Genomic DNA, 20657 nt, shown 5'->3' on the forward strand with positions numbered 1-20657 from the left:
AACTTACTAAACACACTAGACTATTTAAATATAAAAGCTGTGACCATTACAAATGCAGTTTTAGCTTCCTAGTTTTTGTTAATATTTTCTTATATGGCTAAAGAATAATTGTTTTCGTATTAAGGGTGGAATTTTACTTTATGTTAACATTTGATTATCTATTGAGAAATTATCTTCACTATAGCTTTTACATTTATTGACAAATTAATGTGCTAAATTTTCCTGTGTGGAAGGTATCTAGTTGTTCACTAATCATATTGCTATCCACTCATTAAATGGTATTTTAGAGCCCAGACACTCTGAGAAGTCACTTCTGATTTGCCTGGGTCCTTACATCTATCTGAAGAAAAATCTGTTGTCTTTCTACCGTAAAAAAATGTAGAAAGGAGGTAAAAGCGAATGAGAATGAAGAAATTGAACAGACTTGGGTCTTTATGTGACTTCAGTATTTAGTTTAATCTTATTCCTGAAGTTTTAGGCATACTTTTTATCAAAAGCAAATATATGAAGCTTGACTTCACTTTTCTATCCTTAATACAACATAAACAAGATATTTGAATAAAATCTTACAGAATATGGTAAACATTCCCATAATAGTTATTAGTCATGTTTTCTGCTAAAAACTGTACTGTGTATTTCACTATTTAATAGTTTTATTGGTAAAAATAACTTTACTACAAAGTTCTCTTTCATATTTAATACACAGAGTTCGCCCAGAAATTTTAAAAGTTTACTTACAAATTGATTTACTTCTCTCAGCTAAAAAATAATGCAATTTTTATCAAAGGCAGCTAAATTACAATTACTATTTCATAATGCTATCATATTAATTCATAAGAAACTAGGTTATTATGCTTTTTAACCATGAACACACTTAAATATGATAGATAAATAACACATTCTGATTTTCTAATATTGCCACACTGGTGAGATGGAATTAGAGACCCCATCGATTAGTTCTAAGCATACCTCTCTAATATAGATCAAAAGTGGGTCTCAGATTCACATAAAATGTCCTAAAACTACTCCCACTTATGATATAACTTAAAATTTTGGAATAACATTCCAATTTAAAATCTTAAGGCTGGTGTTTTCCTCTCACTCTGTTCTTGTAATCACAAAATTATTTGTGTATATCTCTGTCTCTCAATAGATTATAAGCCCCTTCAGGCAGTGAACCAAGCACAGGCTTTTAAAATAAAACAATGGTTGTGTTGCTCTAGAAAAATAAAATATAACTCTGAGCCTGAGCCTGAGTTGTTTTTCATCTGTAAGAAGGGTAAATCAATATCTACCATGTAGGATCTGTGTGAGATTTAAATGAGGGATCACATATAAAGCATCTACCACAATTCTTATTTATTCTCTATCTCTCTCTTATCCCACACCTTGTCACTGTACCAATGACAGTATCACAATAAATTTTAAATAAATGTAAAAATTACCATGATTTTGTTTTATGGATTAGTATTAGTATACCTTAGTATTTAGATTTTTTTATGAGTACAAAGTAACCCATGGTATATAGAAATGTACTAAAATTTTTACATTGTGAAATACTCATCAATATATAAACTTAAAAGACAATTTTCTCATTCATAGATATCTGTATTTTTTTAATCTTATATTTTTCATGAATTTTAATTGCTAATACCTAATAAATGGGTGAGTAATTTATTGCTGAATCATGTTCATGTTTTCAAAGTAGTAGTTAAAAGTATAATAAAATTATAGATACTGGGAGATTTTACAGATCATCTAGTTCAATCATTTCATTTTACAAAGGAGAAAACTAAATTCCAGAAAGAGGCAACGACTTGCACAAAATCCAGTAGCAGACATAAATTTTTTTAAATTAAATCAGAGTACCTATGATTTTCCCTTCCTCCACTTTGTTTTTGAGGTGCAGAGCTAGAGAAGCCAAGAGAAGCCAAAGAAAAAATATGGAAGATGCCCAGTGGGAATATTTGAAGGGACTAGAGGCCACAGAATTTGTCAAAGAGGGCTTAGGACACTAAGAAGTTTAGAGTTAGGGGCCAATATCTTTTCAGCCCTAAGAAGTAAACATCCACATCTGCATTTGTTTGGGAGGCTACAGTTAGAGTATATTTGCCTAACTGAGGTACATGAGAAATCATCAGAGAAAAAAAGGTGTTTAGGAAGTTAGGAAATAGGTAATAGTTTAAATTTAAAAACATAAAATAAGGGTTAATCATCAGTATTTGAGAATGTCTTATTTTAAGTTTTCTTCACAGTTAAGAGCTTGTCTTTATTTTTTGTTTTGTAGAAGCTTTCTCATGTTTTTGATTAAGAAGACTGGGAAAGAACTAGGACTTTAACAGCCATAAAATTTCAGCCTTCTGTATTCAAAATGGAAAAAACAAAACCCAAAAGTATATAAAAATAAAATAAAAACAAAAAATATAATTTCTCTTTCTGCTTTATTTGGGCAAAGGAAGAGGAATTGTAAAGCAGGGTATCAACCACTCACCATCCGATTGATAAATGTTAAACTAAATTTCCTTTCATCTTTAAAATTCTTCCTGACATCTAACATATGTTTTTCATTTCTTGTAAGGGCCAGTTGAGCCTAAAGGTCCAAAGTAATATAATTAGCAGACAATTTGAAGAAGTTGATATGGTTTATATCAACTTTTAAAGTAGTGAAAATATACAAAATAAGTACTGGCACGATTATCAAAACACAGAAAAGGAACACAACATTAACTGCATATATTTGGTAGAAACAAACACACTGCATTTATTAAAAAGTCTAAATAAAATATTTAGTCTTGATTCAGATCTAAACTTTCTTCATCTCTGTACCATGCATACTGGAAACCTGTTCAAGCAATATCGTGTAATCAGAAAATGTTAGTAACCTCAAAACTTTGTATGTCGTTCACACACAGCATGGAAAGAGCTAAGGTGCAGCTCTCTAACATAAAACCAATATATTTCATTCTTCCCTCAGACCCTGAAATCTTTATCAGAAAAAACGTAAAACCAAAAGTTCTATGAGGACAGGGCTGCATCTCTTTTCTACTCTCCTGAATCTTCAATATCCAGTTTATGTCTGCACACAACTGATTCTCATTGCTCATTTGCTTACAGATTGACTGAATGAAGTACAGAGTTTCCTGAATATTTCAAACTGCTTGTAATTTTATTTTTCCCCATATTAATCTGTAGGATTAGCCTGGCTGCTCTAATGTTTGCAAACTGGAAATATTTTGGGTTCATTATTTAAAAGAGATAATGCAACACCTTTGAATTCTATGAAGCTAGCAGTTGATGAGCTAATGAATAAATTCAGATGATAAACACAAATCAGTAAGAGTTTAGTACACATTGGGTTTTTATATGTATTGTCTGAAGACATAAGGGCATAAAACCATAAAGGCATTTTCAAGTACCAATAGATCAAGCCAATTGTGGAGAGAATAAAAACCCAATGATAAATACACAAACAAAACAATTCCACTATTAACTGTACAATGCTTATTTTCAAACAAGAAACTTGAAAACTCCCTCCTATCAAACCATCAGTTTCCTGAAGGCTTGGATTGTGCCTGTCTTGGTATCCTCACTGTCTAAAACTTTCTGCTCTCAGGATGTCTTCACACTTTTAAAAGTTCTTGAGAACCTCAAAAGCTTTTGTTTATGTGGACTATATCATATTCAAAAATTAAAACCTGAAGGGGAGCCTGGGTGGCTCAGTCATTAAGCGTCTGCCTTCGGCTCAGGTCATGATCCCAGGGTCCTGGGATTGAGCCCCGCATCGGGTTCCCTGCTCCGCGGGAAGCCTGCTTCTCCCTCTCCCACTCCCCCTGCTTGTGTTCCCTCTCTCGCTGTGTCTCTCTCTCTGTCAAATAAATAAATAAAATCCTAAAAAAAAAAATTAAAACCTGAAAATTTTTATATCTTTATTAAATCATTTAAAAGTAATAATAAACCCAGTATATGATAACATGGATATCATATTCTTTATGAAAGATCATTATATTTCCCCAAAACTCTTGTGAGATCAATCTTTTACACTTTTGCATATCTGTTTCATGGCTGGCTTGAATGAAAAGAGTTGGATTCTCATAAGCCCTGCATTCCATCAGATCTTACATGTTATTTTAATTGCATTATACAAAATATATTCCACACAGGTATGGAATTGAAGAAGGGATGAGCTTATGGATACCCCCAGAGGTCCTCATTTCACACTGTGAAACCACTGACCTGTAATATCATTTGTCATATGGCTATTGTTTAATAACTACTCGCTAAAAGTTAATAAAAAGTTTACAGAAAAAGAAATAAATTTTAAGGGCACACATACATATATCCAAGCATACAAATGATGTGCATATTCATTTTGGATTCAACTGATAAATTATTCTTTATAAATGCTGACTGTTTTGCTACAATAAAGTGTTAATTATCCCAAGTCCTCAACTCATTACAACTAAACTGGGATGCAGATCAAAGGAGGGTATGTGAATGAAAGAGTGAAAAACTCTAACAATAAAGCATGTAATTCCAAAATTTAATAGAAAGAAATAGATGACTAGAATGAGACTTTTCACTTGAGAAAATTCCAAGCATAACCAAATCAAGTAGCTAATTCAAATGCTATATGGGTCTGTTTAAAGCAGTAAATTAGATTGAAACACTTTACTGAAAACAAGCTGGATTCTAATATTTTTAGTATCTACACGCCATTTCTAATTAATCTATAAAAACCACAAGAAAAAAACATTTTGCTTATATTTTTAGCACTTCTGCTTTAAATATTAATAGGAACTAACCAAATACCAGAGAAAATATATTGATTTGAACATTTTACACTTTCCAAAATCACAATTCTTGTTCTTTAAAAATAGCCTTAAGTAAACTCAGAAATGAAAATATAATTTTTGAGATCAGATATTAGATTTTTTAAATGATATTTCATCATTTGGCAAAAAATAAAATGACTTACTTCTCCTTTTCTTGAGGCCCATGTACCTGAGAAGCCATTTTAGGTTCTGTCCCAAGATTCTTTTGCATCCGCTGCCTCCTCTTTCTACTTGGTGCAATATCCGTGACATCAGGACTTGAAATAATGGAATCATCTCCTCTTAAAGTAGCTAAAATAAAATGACATAAAAGTGTGACCCAACAAAATTATGCATAAAAAGTAAGAACTTGCTGCACTGATATGAAGTGACACTTAAAAGAGAGTAAAACTATTTTTAAAAAATTCATGAAGATTTGGTTAAGTGGACCAGTTAGATTATAATACTTTAATACCAATATAAAACATAAAGTATATTATACACATGGAATAATTTGATCAAAATGGTCTCTGCCTATCTTGCACAACAACCCTCCCAAATACATCGAAGGCACAGTTTGATCTTTCAATGCTAGAATTAGATAGGAATGCCTTAGAGGCGCCTCTATAAGATGTTTTTTGGGGGGGGGGGCAAATACTGCTATAGGAATAGGATAAATCAAATTGATACTAAACAGTAATTATTAACAGGAATGGAGACTTCTGCTAGTGATCCAGAGATAATTTCATAGACTTTTCAGCCAACTGTAGGGAATGAGAACAGGAAAAATGTCTAACAGATGTCCCTATTGTATCTAAGTCATTAAACTACCCCTAAAAGTGTTTGATATACATGAAACAGAAGCAACAAGAGAAACATGTTTGATTTATATTCCTTTATTCTCTATAAACAACTTAGTTCCAAAGAGCTTTAGGGGAGTTCAGAATTCATTCATCTAATACATAGTATACTTAAGTAAATACATATTTATATAAAAGAGCTCCTTTGCCATTGGTAAACAATGAACAATATCAATATAATTTGGACTTTGGATGTCTTGCTGGTTCATATGATTTTTGTCTAGCATGTTAACATTTTAAGGTGACCAAGGGCGAGCTTTCATCCCAATTAAAGAGAAGGCCTTCACAATGTATAAAGTCCTAAAAAGATGGAGATGAGTGGCAAAAATCCTGGACAAGTCAATTCCTGTAGCACAAAGAGGGGTTGGCTGGCTGAGTGGAGTCAAGAACCCTAGACTTTTCGGGCGAATGGGTGGCTCAGTCGTTAAGCGTCTGCCTTCGGCTCAGGTCATGATCCCAGGGTACTGGGATCGAGTCCCACATCGGGCTCCCTGCTCAGCGGGAAGCCTGCTTCTCCCCCTCCCACTCCCCCTGCTTGTGTTCCCTCTCTCGCTGTCTCTCTCTCTCTGTTGAAAAATAAATAAAATCTTAAAAAAAAAAAAAAAAAGAACCCTAGACTTTTCAACAGTTAAGCTTTCTGTTACAGAAAGAAGCTGTGAAAATGTTTCTCCCTGTAGCTGAATCAGATGTTTAATTTTCATCAAACTATTAGAATGCATTCAGTAACTGCCATCTACTCCATTTGAGAGGAAATGTGATGCAAATGGTTAGTGGACTGTGATGTTGGGTGCAAATGTTGCTAGAGAGTTAACGGAGTTAATATTTTCATTAGGATTGTAACTAGGATTGTAACTAGGGAACTAACAACAACAATGTAAAGCTGCATAGATTTTGAGTGGTCTGCCTAAACCTTAATTTTTTTCCCCATAGGCTCTATTATTTTTAGTGTGCAATTCTGCAGAATGAGTGGTTTATCAGGCACACATATATCACATCCTAGAAGAAAAGCTGGTATTTTGAATTCCCACTTGCTGCAGCCCATGCTTCTCTGAGTGACCGGAGATCACTTGGACACTGTTGACCACTCTCTTGAAAGTCTTCTTTGGGTGCTTTTTTTTTTTTTCTTTGAAATGGCTCCATTTTTTAGAACATATGTGGTAGACACTTTGCTATGGGTTTTAAACATATTATTTTATTAATCTTTAACCTTGTGAAGTACTTACTATTATTACCTTCATTTTACTTATGAAGAAGCCAAGGCTTTAGAAAGGTTAAGTAACTTGACCAAATCACACAGACTTTGAGTTGATATTTTATCACATGACAACAAAAAAATATTTCTCCTTAGTGGATAAAGTATTCCTTCATCAAATATTTACTGATTACTGATTAAAGGATATTTTACTTTCCAAAGCTATTTAAGTCATTAGGCCACATAAGTTCTACTACATTTCACATACATTATTTTACTAGCTAGTACTATTCTAGGAATAGAGAAGGGTAGATAACAAAGGGTGTTTCTTTGAATACATCAAGCTGAACAACTTCCATAATTTTATGAAGCCATGAGATGATTATGGAAGATAATTCTGGTTTCCTGATTTTTTTTCGCCAGTCTGCTCTCACCCAGGGTTTACTCAGTCACATAAGCAATAACAAAGTACAGGCTTGCCTATAAACAAAGCTAGTAAGAATGTCAGAGTTAGAAGACATTTCAACTGTAGAAAGACTTGAAAAATGAAAAAAAAAATGCATTTAATGACATGTTGGACATCTAGGAGGTAATAATGTTAAATTTGTTTAAATTAAAATGGTAAGGGTAAGATTAAAAAAAATAAAGTTATCAAAAAGTTCTGCCATTCATTTTAAAACTCCAAATAATGACTTAACACATTGGCACCCAAAAGCATGTTTTATATGTAATATGGTTATACTATTTGTTATGCATATAATTTGTAAGTAATTTACTTTAAAATACAATGCAATTAAATGTATGCTGTTAGTCAGGGTGAGCTATAACCCAGGTGTTGCTAGCACCTACTCAAAAATGCACAGCCCATTGAGTTGAAGGTCCATTTCTGGGTCTCTATTCTGTTCCATTGATCTATGTGTCTGTTTTCGTTCCAGTACCATACTGTCTTAATGATCACAGCTTTAAGTCCAGAACTGTGATGCCTCCAGCTTTGGTTTTCTTTTTCAACATTCCTCTGGCTATTCAGGGTCTTTTCTAGTTCCATACAAATTTTAGGATTGTTTGTTCCAGCTCTGTGAAAAATACTAATAGTATTTTGATAGGGATTGCACTGAATGTGTAGATTGCTCTGGAGAGCATAGACATTTTTTTTATTATTTTCAGTTAGCAGAGATTTTAACAATATTTGTCCTTCCAATCTATGAGCATGGAATGTTTTTCCATTTCTTTGTGTCTTCAATTACTTTTGTAAGTGTTCTATAGTTTTCAGAGATCCTTTTCCTCTTTGATTAGGTTTATTCTAGGTATCTTATTGTCTTTGGCATAATTATAAATGGGATCAATTCCTTGATTTCTCCTACTTCTGCTTCATTGTTAGTCTACAGAAATGCAACTGACTCCTGTACGTTGATTTTATATCCTATGACTTTGATGAATTCCTATTATCAGTTCTAGCAATTTTTTGGTGGAGTCTTTTGGGTTTTCTATATACAGTATCATGTCGTCTGTGAAGACTGAAAGTTTGATTTGTTCTTTGCCAATTTGGATGTCTTTTATTTATTTTTGTCATCTGATTGCTAGGCTAGGACTTCCAGTATTATGTTGAACAACAGTGGTGAGAGTGAACATCTCTGTCGTGTTCCTGACCTTAGGGGAAAAGATCTCAGTTCTTCTCCATTGAGGATGATATTTGCTGTGGGTATTTCCTGTGTGGCTTTTATGATGTTGAGGTATGTTCCCTCCATCCCTACATGGTAGAGGGTTTTTATCAAGAAAGGATGCTGCATTTTGTCAAGTACTTATATTCAACTAATCTTAGACAAAGCAGTAAAGAATGCCCAGTGGAAAAAAGACAGTCTCTTCAATAAATGGTGTTGGGAAAATTGGACAGACACATGCAGAAGAATGAAACTGGACTATTTTCTTACACCATACACAAAAATAAACTCAAAATGGATGAAAGATCTAAATGTGAGAAAAGAATCTATCAAAATTCTAGAGGAAAACACAGGCAGCAACCTCTTTGACCTCGGCCGCAGCAACTTCTCACTAGGCACATCTCCAAAGGCAAGGGAAACAAAAGCAAAAATGAACTATTGGGACTTCCTCAAAATAAAAAGATTTTTCACAGCAAAGGAAACAGTCAACAAAATCAAAAGACAACCCTACAGAATGGGAGAAGATATTTGCAAATGTCTTATCAGATAAAAGGCTAGTATCCAAAATCCATAAAGAACTTAGCAAACTCAACAGCCAAAGAACAAATAATCCAGTCAAGAGATGGGCAGAAGACATGAACAGATATTTCTCCAAAGAAAATATACAAATGGCCAACAGACACATGAAAATTTTAATCAACATCACTCGGCATCAGGGAAATACATATCAAAACCGCAATGAGATACCACCTCACACCAGTCACAATGGCTAAAATTAACAACACAGGAAACAACAGATGTTGGCAAGGATGCGAAGAAAGGGGAATCCTCTTAACTGTTAGTGGGAATGCAAACTGGTGCAGCCACTCTGGAAAACAGTATGGAGTTTCCTCAAAAAGTTAAAAATAGAACTACTCTATGATCCAGCAATTGCACTACTAGGTATTTATTCAAAGGATACAAAAATTGTAATTCGAAGGGGCACATGCACCCCAGTGTTTATAGCAGCAATGTCCATAATAGCCAAGATATGGAAAGAGCCCAGATGTCCATCAAGTGATGAATGGAAAAAGAAAATGTACACACACACAGGAATATTCAGCCATCAAAAAAACTGAAATCTTGCCATTTGCAACAATATGGATGGAACTAGAGGGTATTATGCTAAGTGAAATAAGTCAGAGAAAGACAATTATCATATGATCTCACTCATATGTGGAATTTAAGAAACAAAACAGATGAACATAGAAGAAAGGAAGGAAAAATAAAATTAGATGAAAACAGAGAGGAAGGTAAACCATAAGAGACTCTTTAACTCTACGAAACAATCTGAGGGTTGCTGGAGGGGAGATGGATAGGGAATGGCTTAACTGGGTGATGGGCATGAAGGAGAGCACTTAATGTAATGGGCACTGGGTGTTATATGCAACTGATGAATCACAAAATTCTATCCCTGAAACTAATAATACGCTATATGTTAACTAAATTGAACTTAAATAAATTAAAAAAAAAAATGCACAGTCTAGGAGCAGACTGTTGAGATTCTAAAAATAAAGTCCATATCTTGAGGGGGCTTCTAGAAGCACTTTTGTTATTTGTATATCAGTGAATAATAGATTATTAATTAGTATAGTGAATGACAAAAATGTGTGTCTCTTAGCAAACACAAGGCATGAAAACAAACATGATGAATATTGCATATGGGCTCTCATGAGTGGAAATTAAATGTATTCCAGATACACGAATTGACTAAAATATTTTAGAGATACTCTCCACCATTTTACAAACAGGCTATAATCCACTGAGGTCTGTTTAATCTTGGAGACAATACCCTGTGCTAAATTTTTAAGTGGTTTTGGGTCCAGTTGTGAACTCTGGACAACTGGTGGCCTGATGTCAGGAAAAAGCATCACTTCTGCCTCAGGAATCTTTTTATTTGCCAAAAGTGAACTTTTTATATGACAGTGTGACTGAGACATCTAAAAAGACAGACAGCTGGAATTTCTTCAAGTTTATAGAACAGGTTTATGAATTATTTTGTGCTTACTTGTTAGTAAATACTAAGCTGATAATTGTGTGTGGGGGAAAACCTAATCTGGTAATTTGTTATTATTAGCCTCATACTTCAAACCTCTTGGTATCTACCATTATTTATCACAAAGAACCTAGAAGTTGTGTATAACCAAATGTTTCAGGTCAGTTCACTGCACCTTATTTGTATTCCTTTCTCTTGACAATTACAGGGTGGCCTCTCTCTAATGCTGTCATGACGAAAAAGGGCTAGCATATAAGTTAATTACTGTTTAAACTAAATATATCTTTTTTGGTTTGTATTTGTACTGTGAGAAACAGTTTTCCCTTCAGTTTATTACATACATGTAATAGCAAATTATATTATAATAGATTTTCTTAATTCATAAATTCCTTTAAAAGAAAGTTTTGGTAATATTTATATAGACTTTAATAAAAGGGAAAAGGTTCCATCCTATCCTTTCTTCTCCACCCCTCAATGCCAGAAACCAGGAAAAAGAGGCACAAGTCCCATACCTGGTACCTAGATATTAACTGCTCATCTCAAGCAGTCCTCAAATTTCCACCCATCCTACCTCTAACCTTTACTGTGCTAATGTTTGGTCTTATTTCATTTGGTCTTGATGCTGGATACTTTATTTCTATTCTGATAATGGATCCCTTGAAAAATGATTCAGGGTCTCCAAACAAGCAAAGCCATTTTATATTCAGCAGAAGGGATCCGAAATAAACCTTTATCTCTATCTGTATCTATGAAGTCAAACATGGGACTTCCAAATTGTATTATTCATAACCATACATATTTTTAAGGGCAACAACCGAAGTTTTCACTTTCAAGTACTGCATCCCATTTTTAAGGAAAAAAATCAATTCATATTAAGTTTACCCGGTTGTATATACTCATTTTATGTATGAAAAAGAACTTGAAGAGAGTTGGAAAAGAACAGCAAATGTTCAAAGGGTAATGAGAAGGAATGTGGCCTGGCTGGAGTAGTGTTCACGAGCAAAAGATACAGAAAATGCTTGGATAAGTATGGGCAGCAAGGAAGGAGGGGAGAAGAAAAAGGAGACAGAGATATGCTAAATAAATTTTCAACCTTTCAAATCTAGGCAGAAGACTATGAATTCAATATTGACTGTTTTTTTTTTTTCCCTGAGATTTCACCTCCAGAATTCTCAGTTTTTACTATTATCATCAGTCTCTGTCATAACAATGTGTCTTTCACCATTTCCAGGAATTTTTTTTAAAAAGAAAACAAAAGAAGAAGAAACTCTTGCCAATGAACATACTACAGCTGAAACACTGATGGGCAGAGCTGTGGGATGAATTTCAAGTTCTCATTAGGTTCACTGAACCTAGAAAATGGGGAATCTTTACACAAGCCTTGTTATTGTGAAAGGTGGCTCCACAGAAAGCCACACTTCTTCTCATCTGACAGAAGAACTGCAGGAGTTTGGCAGTCGTATTTCAGACATGAGAGGCAGTGTTGGCTTCTCTGCATACTCCCAATGTCTCAATGTCCAGACAAAATGACACTGTTGGCTAAATTGCCAGCAATCTGCATAAATCCCATGAGTTAAACTACCTGGTAAACTACTGGCTCAGCTATGTGCTCCCTTCCAGCACAGCCCACTTCGGTCATTTCAGTCATCCCTACTAGTTCCAGTCCACAGCAATCTCTCCTTACTCTGTAAGGCTTACAGTCTGAACCACTCACTTCACACATATGGTCTTATTTTGTTATTCTCCTTTTATGTATATCTATTTTTTCTTCAATTAGATCAAGGACTATGAATACCTTACAGCTAGAGGCTATACCTTATACCTTGATATATCCCTAATATATTACCCTATAGTGTTACAATGAGATATATGGGGACTTGAAAATTTTTTCAAATGTGTATTTTATTTTTTTTATTTTTTATTTTTTTAAGATTTTATTTATTTATTTGAAAGAGAGAGTATGAGAGAGAGAGAGAACACATGAGAGGGGGGAGGGTCAGAGGGAGAAGCAGACGCCCTGCTGAGCAGGGAGCCTAATGTGGGACTCGATCCTGGGACTCCAGGATCATGACCTGAGCCGAAGGCAGCCGCTTAACCAACTGAGCCACCCAGGTGCCCCTATTTTACTTTTTTTAAACCAAAACTTATTTACTTATGGCCTTCTAAATGAGGTGTAGAGAAAAAGAGAATCAGAAGACCTGGGTCTGGATCTCTAGTTCTGCCATTTACCTTGGGCATATTACAGAATTTAAGTTCCTAAGATGAGAAACATATTTTAACCATGATTTCTGACATGATTAAATGAGACAAAATGACTTATAAACCACAGTGTCAGAAATATTTGATTTCAGCAGTTAAGTATTATTAACAAAGTGTGTGTATCCTTATAAAAGATCAAGTTGAGAGGAATTTAGATTAATTTGAAGAATTTTCAGGCTATCATCTATAGCTTAATAGAGACATAAAAGTAAAACAATAAAAAACTCAAAGTCAGATGAATTCATGGTTTTCTAAACTCAAAATAGCCCAATTGTCGTGGAATTATTATCTGTTAAGAATATACAGTAGCCTGTCTGCTATGGCTGTTTTCACTATTATTAATTTCACAAATGTTTTATGAAGTGTTTACATTCAATAAGTCATTCTTTTTTATTTCAAAAGATATAAAATATTGAGAGGAAAACCCAAAATCCAAACCTTAAGATACTACCCTAAGTAAATCCAAACTACAAAAAAGAAAAAAAAAACACACACACACAACACTATTTCTTTCACCAGAGAAAACAACAAACCAATGACTTGGGCTCCTTCATGTTCTGTAGTTTGTCTTACTGACAGGTATAAAGATAAGCAAAAAAAAAAAAGCTAAGATAAGGTAGGTCACACCATACTTCAATGAACAGTATCTTAAAGTGGGCTATCTGGAGGTAGGAAATTTCTAATCTGACCAAACAAGCAAACATTATTTTCCCTCACCATTCATCAAAGAGCCCTTTTTCAAATCTGTAATCAGCTGCTACCCAGTTTTCACAATCTAATCTAAATAAATGATGACCACCTTACACAAAAAGTCAATGGTTTAACTTATTAATCAGCAATCACCAAGTAAACTGATCATTAACATCACACTAAACACTTAAAAGAGTATGTGTGTGTGTGTGTGTGTGTGTGTGTGTGCATATTCAACATACATATACTTTTCCAAAAGTCAGGCTCCTCTTTTAGCCAGCACAGCTGGAAGTGAGACTTAATGACAAATACCTACTGACATTAGGATAACTTAAGAGATCATCTTTGGAAATCCAATACTCTCAATGTCAGAGGCAGGGTGGGCCACTAAATATAAAGTACAGACTCTAAAAGTAATCAGAGAATTTAAGAAAAATTAATTTGAATATATTAAGTATTATTCTGTACCTACAAAACAACATGCTTTTTAAAAAATACTTTTAAAAAATTTAATTCCGAATGAACTCAATTTTTTAAATCTTAAGGATTCATTCATTCCTTCACTTATTCAACACATATTGTTTTCTGTGTCAAGGATTATCCAGAAGACACCACCACCAGGTATTCAAAAATTTTACAGTTGAGTAGAGCAGAAGGACACTAGTATTCGCAAGAAAACCATAAGTCACATAAGCAATTATAAAGGAACTAACTTGAAAGTTCTAAAGTAGGTGCAGCTTTCCAACCTTTCATTATTTTTTTTTCCAAATTGATCTGTGAAGCTTCAATTTTTCTTTTCCATTATTAAGCACTAATTATAACTTGATTTCTTATATTATTTTTCTTCTTATATGGATATTTCTCTTGAAAGAATAATCATCAGTATCAGATGGCTCTGAAGTAGATTTCCCAAAAGAGAAAATTAAAAGGCTAGCTCACTCTGAGTAAAATGACAAGAAAAGAACTGTATTTTAAAATTAAATTATTAGGATCTTTAAGAGTGAACTCTAACAGCATTTCTTTTCTTTTTAAAGATTTATTTGAGAGCAAGTAGAGCGATAGAGCGAGCACACGAGTGGGGGAGGAAGGGGCAGAGAGAGAGGGAGGAGCAAGCCCCCCACTTCAGTAGGGAGCCAGATGCGGGGCTCAATACCAGGACTGTGGGATCACGACCCTGAGCTGAAGGCAGATGCTTAACTGACTGAGCCACCCAGGCGCCCCTCAAACAGCATTTCTAAATTGAAACTACACTGTGACCTTTTTGGATATCCTTTACATGGCCCCACAACATCTTTAGATTTCATCACACTGTAATAATTTATCTAATATTTATAAGCTCCAAGAAGGCAGGGGCTGAGTTTGTCTTATTCACTGTTAGTACAAGACAGACTAGCTGGGTCTCTACACACATAGTAACTCATCAATAAATATTAGTTGATTGATATAAATGCTTAAATACTAACAATGTTAACAAATAACTTCTTAAAAATTATTTCGAATCTATGCAAAATCCTATACCACTGATTAGCTATGCTTGCTGCTGCCAGTCAACATTAAGAAGAATATCAGTGAGGAAAAGCAGTTTATGAAAGAACAACATTAGCCTTCAATTTATATCACTTTGTAGTTAAAAATAACAAACACTGGAAACAATTTTAATGGCTAATGAGTTTTCAGAAAACAAAACTACAATTTTTCACCTTTCACCAGCTTTGTAAAGTGGCCTCTGCCTGTGACTTATGTCATGAAATGTTTGGACTCAACATAAAGCTTTCATTGTTGTACATGAGTCAGGTATGGTTTTCTGTCAATGGAAGGCACTTTTTTGGCGTTTTCTTCATAGAGACTGAAAGGTTTTTGAAATTTTCATTTTTTTTAATTTGGGTCAACTTTTAATAAAACCTAGACTTTTTACAGAGTTTAGGATTTCGCTGAACTGGTATGAATGAAAAAAAAATCAGACGACAGATGAAATATAAACCTGTTTTAAAGAAGTAATATAAGGAATCTTCCAGTTTCATTTTGTTTTAAATAATGTATTGCCAGCATATTATCTACAGTGACTCTAGGTTAACTGGTTAGAACTATGACAAGACCAGTTTAGCAAGTCAAAATCAGAATAGGATGAAAGTGGCAAAAATGAAGTGCTGCATAATTAAACGGTGAAATGGGTAGATAAGAATCACTAATCTAAATCACAGACCCTCACTTTAAATATTAACAGGGGTAAGAAGAACTTGAGTTTATGTGACATGATGTGCTTTTCCACTTCATTTTGCCAATATCTATTTAATCTTAGGAAATTTTGGAATAATTTTGATACATTAAGAAAAAGCACTCTATTTGCACTTCTTTAAATTCCTTTATAATAAGATTCATGCCCTTGTGATATAATTTAGCCAGTTCATAGAGGTTCTGTAAAAAGGCAAATATGAGGCTAAATTTCAGAGGCTTCCCTTGAAAACTGTGGAAAGATTTTCAAAAAGATCCGTGATGCTAGACATGTCCCAACTAGCCTTCAAACCAAATGTGATTAAGGCAATACTTTTACTAAATATTAAAAAAAAAAAAAATTCTCTGCCAAACTGTCAAATAACTAAGATAATGTTTATACTGAGTTAATGAAATACTGCAGAAGGATCCTACATGTTACTCTTAATCCCTGACAAAATGACTATAGGCAATTCTGTGAGGGTTTTTAATTTAATCTATAAAATAGGTGTGGAGAAGTGAGACCAAATAGTTACTTCTGGTATAAATAATGCCCTGAAATAAATGGTGCTGGGAAAACTGGATAGCTACGTGTAAAAGAATGAAACTGGACCACTTTTTAACACCATAGAAAAAAAATAAACTCAAAATAGATTAAAGACCGATGTAAGACCTGAAACCACAAAAATCCTAGAGGAGAACACAGGCAGTAATTTCTATGACATCGGCTGTAGCAACATTTTTCGAGATACTTCTCCTAAGGCAAGGGAAACAAAAGCAAAAATAGACTATTTGGACTAAAACAAAATAAAAGGCTTTTGCACAGCAAAGGAAACCATCAATAAAACAAAGACAACCTACTGAATAGGAGAAGATATTCGCAAATGATATATCCAATAAAGGGGTTAATATCCAAAATATATAAACAACTTACACAACTCAACACCAAAGATACCCAAACAATCTGATTTAAAAATGGGCAGAGGACCTGAATAGACATTTTCCCAAAGACATAAAGATGGCCAACAGACACATGAAAAGATGCTCAACATCACTTATCATCAGGGAAATGCAAATCAAAACCACAATGAGATATCACCTCATACCTGTTAGAATGGCTAAAATCAAAATGACAAGAAATAACAAGTGTTGGCATGGATGTGGAGAAAAAGGAACCTTGTGCACTGCTGGTGGGAATGTAACTTGGTGTAGCCATTGTGGTAAACAGTACGGAGGTTCTTAAAAAAAAAATTAAAATAGAAATTCCATATAATCTAATAATTCCACTACTGGGTATTTATCCAAAGAAAACGAAAACACTACCCTTATGTTTATTGCAGCATTATTTCCAATAGCCAAGATATGGAAGCAACCTAAGAGTCCATCAACAGACAAATGAATAAGGAAAATGTGGGGTGTGTGCATATGTGTACAACAGAATTATTACACAGCCATGAAAGAGGATGAGATGGTGCCATTTGAGACAACATGTATGGACCTGAAGGGTGTAATGCTAAGTGAAGTAACTCAGACTGAGAAAGACAAATACCATATGATTCCACTCAAAACTGGAATCTAAACAACAACAACAAATAAACAAGAAGCAGAATCAAACCTACAGATACAGAGAACAGTTGCCAGAGGGGAGGTGGGTGGGAGTTGGGCAAAATGGGTGAAGGGGAGAGGGAGATACAGGCTCCCACTTAAAGAATGAATAAGTCATGGGAATAAAAGGCACAGCATAGGGTATATAGTCACTGACACTGTAAAAGGCTTCTATGGGGACAGATGGTAGCTACACTTGTGGTTGAGCATACAGCACAGTGTATAAACTTGTCAAATCACTATGTTGTACACCTGCAACTAATGTAACACTGGACATCAATGAGACTCAAACAAACAAAAAAGAGCCCTGATTCTATAATTCATTATGCTTTTTAAAAATTATTATCTTGCATTATCTGAATTTGAGAAGAAAAACTAAATGCATTCTAAGGCCATTTTTAGGCACTTTTAATAAGTTAGTATTGGATTAAATGTCTTGCCCAAATGCGAAAGTTTTTCTTCAGAAATTTTATTTCCAAACATCTACATGCTTTTCTTTACATTACACTTTTGTTTTTAATGGGCAACTTAGGGAATTTTTGTCTATAGATTTTTTTTTATTTTTCAATAAAAATTATAGTTTTTATTCTAAAACAAATAATTGTATATGCTTTTGCCTTAATACTCAAAATTAGACAAACAACAGCAAAATAATTTTAAGCATTGATTTGACAAAGACAATAACACTGGGAAATTTATTACAGCTTATTATGAATGTATACCCTTTACATTAGATTTTCTATATGAAGCTTGTTTGGCAAGCTTCAGTATTACTGTTGGCAATGTGTTAACTTCTCATTTTAAGCGTGCTATCTTAGTAATGTGCAATCTCAGGACAAAGCCTTTATAATGCCACTATCCCATAACTAGCCAAAAGCCAAACTGGGAATCATTCTTGATGCCTTCCAAAACTTCATCTTGCACATCCAATCAGCACTCCCTAAAAGGCTCTTAAGCTCTCCAATAATTCTCTGCATCCACAGTATTTCCATAATCCCTTCACTAGATTATTGCTATAGCTTATAAATAGCTAAAACAGTTACAATTCATTCCCTAGAAAACATCTAGGAGAATTTTTCTTAAACTGCGAATCTGATCAAGTCATGTCCTTGTTCACTACCTTGAGGACAAAAGTAAAACTCACTAATGCTCATTAACGGCTTTCTTTTCCTGAATCAGCTTACTTTTACAGCCTTACTGAATTTTGTTTGATATATCATTCTCTCTCTCTCTCCTCTTGGACTTTGAACGTAATGATTTTCTTCCAGATACAGTGTTCTACCACCTACCCTTCAACTGGTTAACTCTCACCCATCTGGATATCTTAGTAAAGATTTCACTGTGTCAGGAAGCCTCAGATGTCTTGATTAGATGTCCCTCCTCCGTGCTGCCATAGCATCTTTTACTAATCCTATAACTGCATAATAGGTCAGAGACTTGGAAAAATGAAGTATGGAAAACTGTTCTGGGTCCCCTAGGGAGTAATATACACAGCACGGTTGAATCTTATTGTAAAGTCAGTGCATATGGCAAACAATCATAATTAATCAAAACTGCCCTTGAAAATTCCTTAAATTGCCCATTAAATATAGTAATACATAGTGGATATAATTCTGTAGTATACTACTACTCATACCTAAATATTTCATGACTACCACCATGTGCAGTTTTGTAGAAAAACTGTATTTTGAAAAAAAATTACTCAAGGCCTTCAATAACCTAACCACACATCAATATAGAAAAATTTGACTTGCTAGCCCTCCCCAGTTCATGTCATCATTTTAATCTTCCATGGAAGACATATCAGTTCCTCTAATGCTTCCTTAGTCAGATTTCTCTATGGTTCCCAATTAATTTTTCATTGTTTTCTTTCCTGGATGAAGATATCACCTTACTTGCTTAGCTACCTAAATAGTGCTTACCATTTCTTCGTAAATAGCCCCACATCTCAAAGTTACTCATACTTGTTCGTAAGTTTTTCCTAGTGATACTAACTCTTGTCAGGCTTGATTTCATCCATTATCAGTGGTCATCAAGTAGAATTGCAGGCAAGTGGCAGAACTATTTAAAAATATAAGTTTCTTCACCCCTGGTAAAATTTATAATTACCTAGAAAATACAGTTAACTAAGGTTCAATTAAGTATATATGTGTGTGTGTGTGTATATATATATATGTGTGTGTATATATATATATATAAAATGCTACTCCACTATAATTCATAAATGACCAGTAAGACCAAATTTTGATTTTAAGGTATTTTAATCATGAAATGGGAAGTGGGGATATCATAGCATAGTAGGCCTCACAGAGTTACACATCGTACTCTCCCTGAAATTCATAAAATAAGATTTTTCACATATGCATTTACTAGAATGCTTAGACATGAATTAAAATGGACAAACTGCTACTATACCGGGCTAGAATTTTTTAGGCATTATAATTTTGTATAAAATGAAAAAAAGGTAAAAATTATTGACACAAGAAACATCTTTCCAATGAAGTAGATGCTATATGTACCCTCACATTTTGATATTTGTAATTATTCCATAATAAACTATCATTTAGAATAATGGTCCATCATATTGCTCAGTATATTGTAGGTATTTAAAATATTATTTCTCAATGAAAACAGCAGCAAGGAAAATACTGAAGATTTTATAAATAAAATCTAAATGACAGCAAAACTTTTATAGTTAAATACAAACGAGCAAAAATAAAAGTTTGATCTATTTGTTTATTTATAAACATAACTTATAAAAAAAAAAGAAGCCTGTAATATTTGTTATAAAGCAAACACTAAATTCAAAACCTAAGACATTACATTAGAGGTGGCATTTAAAATGCCCTTGTGGAGAATATTCTGACCTTGTACAAAGGAGTATATTATTTGTAAATAATGGTTATCAGACATCTTAGCCAAAAAACAAGTAACACAGGGTAAGTTATCATAACACAGCTGGGAAAATACTGAAGGAGAAAAAAAGTCTATATGTGTGTTACTGTTCATATAGACAGATAAATAGATCTATACATATTTATATATATGAAAATAAAAATTTATAAGTGCTCTAAATAAAAGTGAAGAGTATTATTCCGAACTAAGGCCAAAAATAGGGGAAAAAATAACTGGGAAGAAACTAGGATAAATAACTTGATAGAGAAAATACAGAAACACAAGGGTGAAAGAAACAGGTACCTTCAAGAATCAGTATTCAACTGACAATAACACACTTCCTGTAGGTCACAGAATTGTTGCGGATTCTATACAAAGTGCTTTAAACTGTCTCCATAATTGCCATTGGATTTATTTGACCAATTTGAATTGCAGAGGAAA

At 33.8% G+C, this 20657-nt stretch overlaps 1 protein-coding gene across 5 annotated transcripts in view; it reads right to left on the reverse strand.

Annotated features, from left to right (window-relative positions):
* The window catches only part of XRCC4 (X-ray repair cross complementing 4), a 292420-nt gene that overhangs the window by 149376 nt on the left and 122387 nt on the right, over window positions 1–20657 (reverse strand). For 4 of the 5 annotated variants that reach the window (XR_014147101.1, XM_081826618.1, XM_031016809.2 and 1 more), the window contains exon 7: window positions 4976–5123. Coding sequence is in view for 4 of the 5 variants with exons in the window: in XM_081826618.1 (XP_081682744.1) it covers window positions 4976–5123 (148 nt within the window). In the remaining variant the exon portion in view is untranslated. Of the gene's footprint in view, window positions 1–1910; window positions 2591–4975; window positions 5124–20657 lie in introns of those variants that run through there. The other variant, XM_081826619.1, reaches the window with a different exon arrangement.

This window comes from Leptonychotes weddellii, chromosome 7 (assembly GCF_054177405.1).
Source record: "Leptonychotes weddellii isolate Sample4059 chromosome 7, ASM5417740v2, whole genome shotgun sequence".
NCBI lineage: Eukaryota > Metazoa > Chordata > Mammalia > Carnivora > Phocidae > Leptonychotes > Leptonychotes weddellii.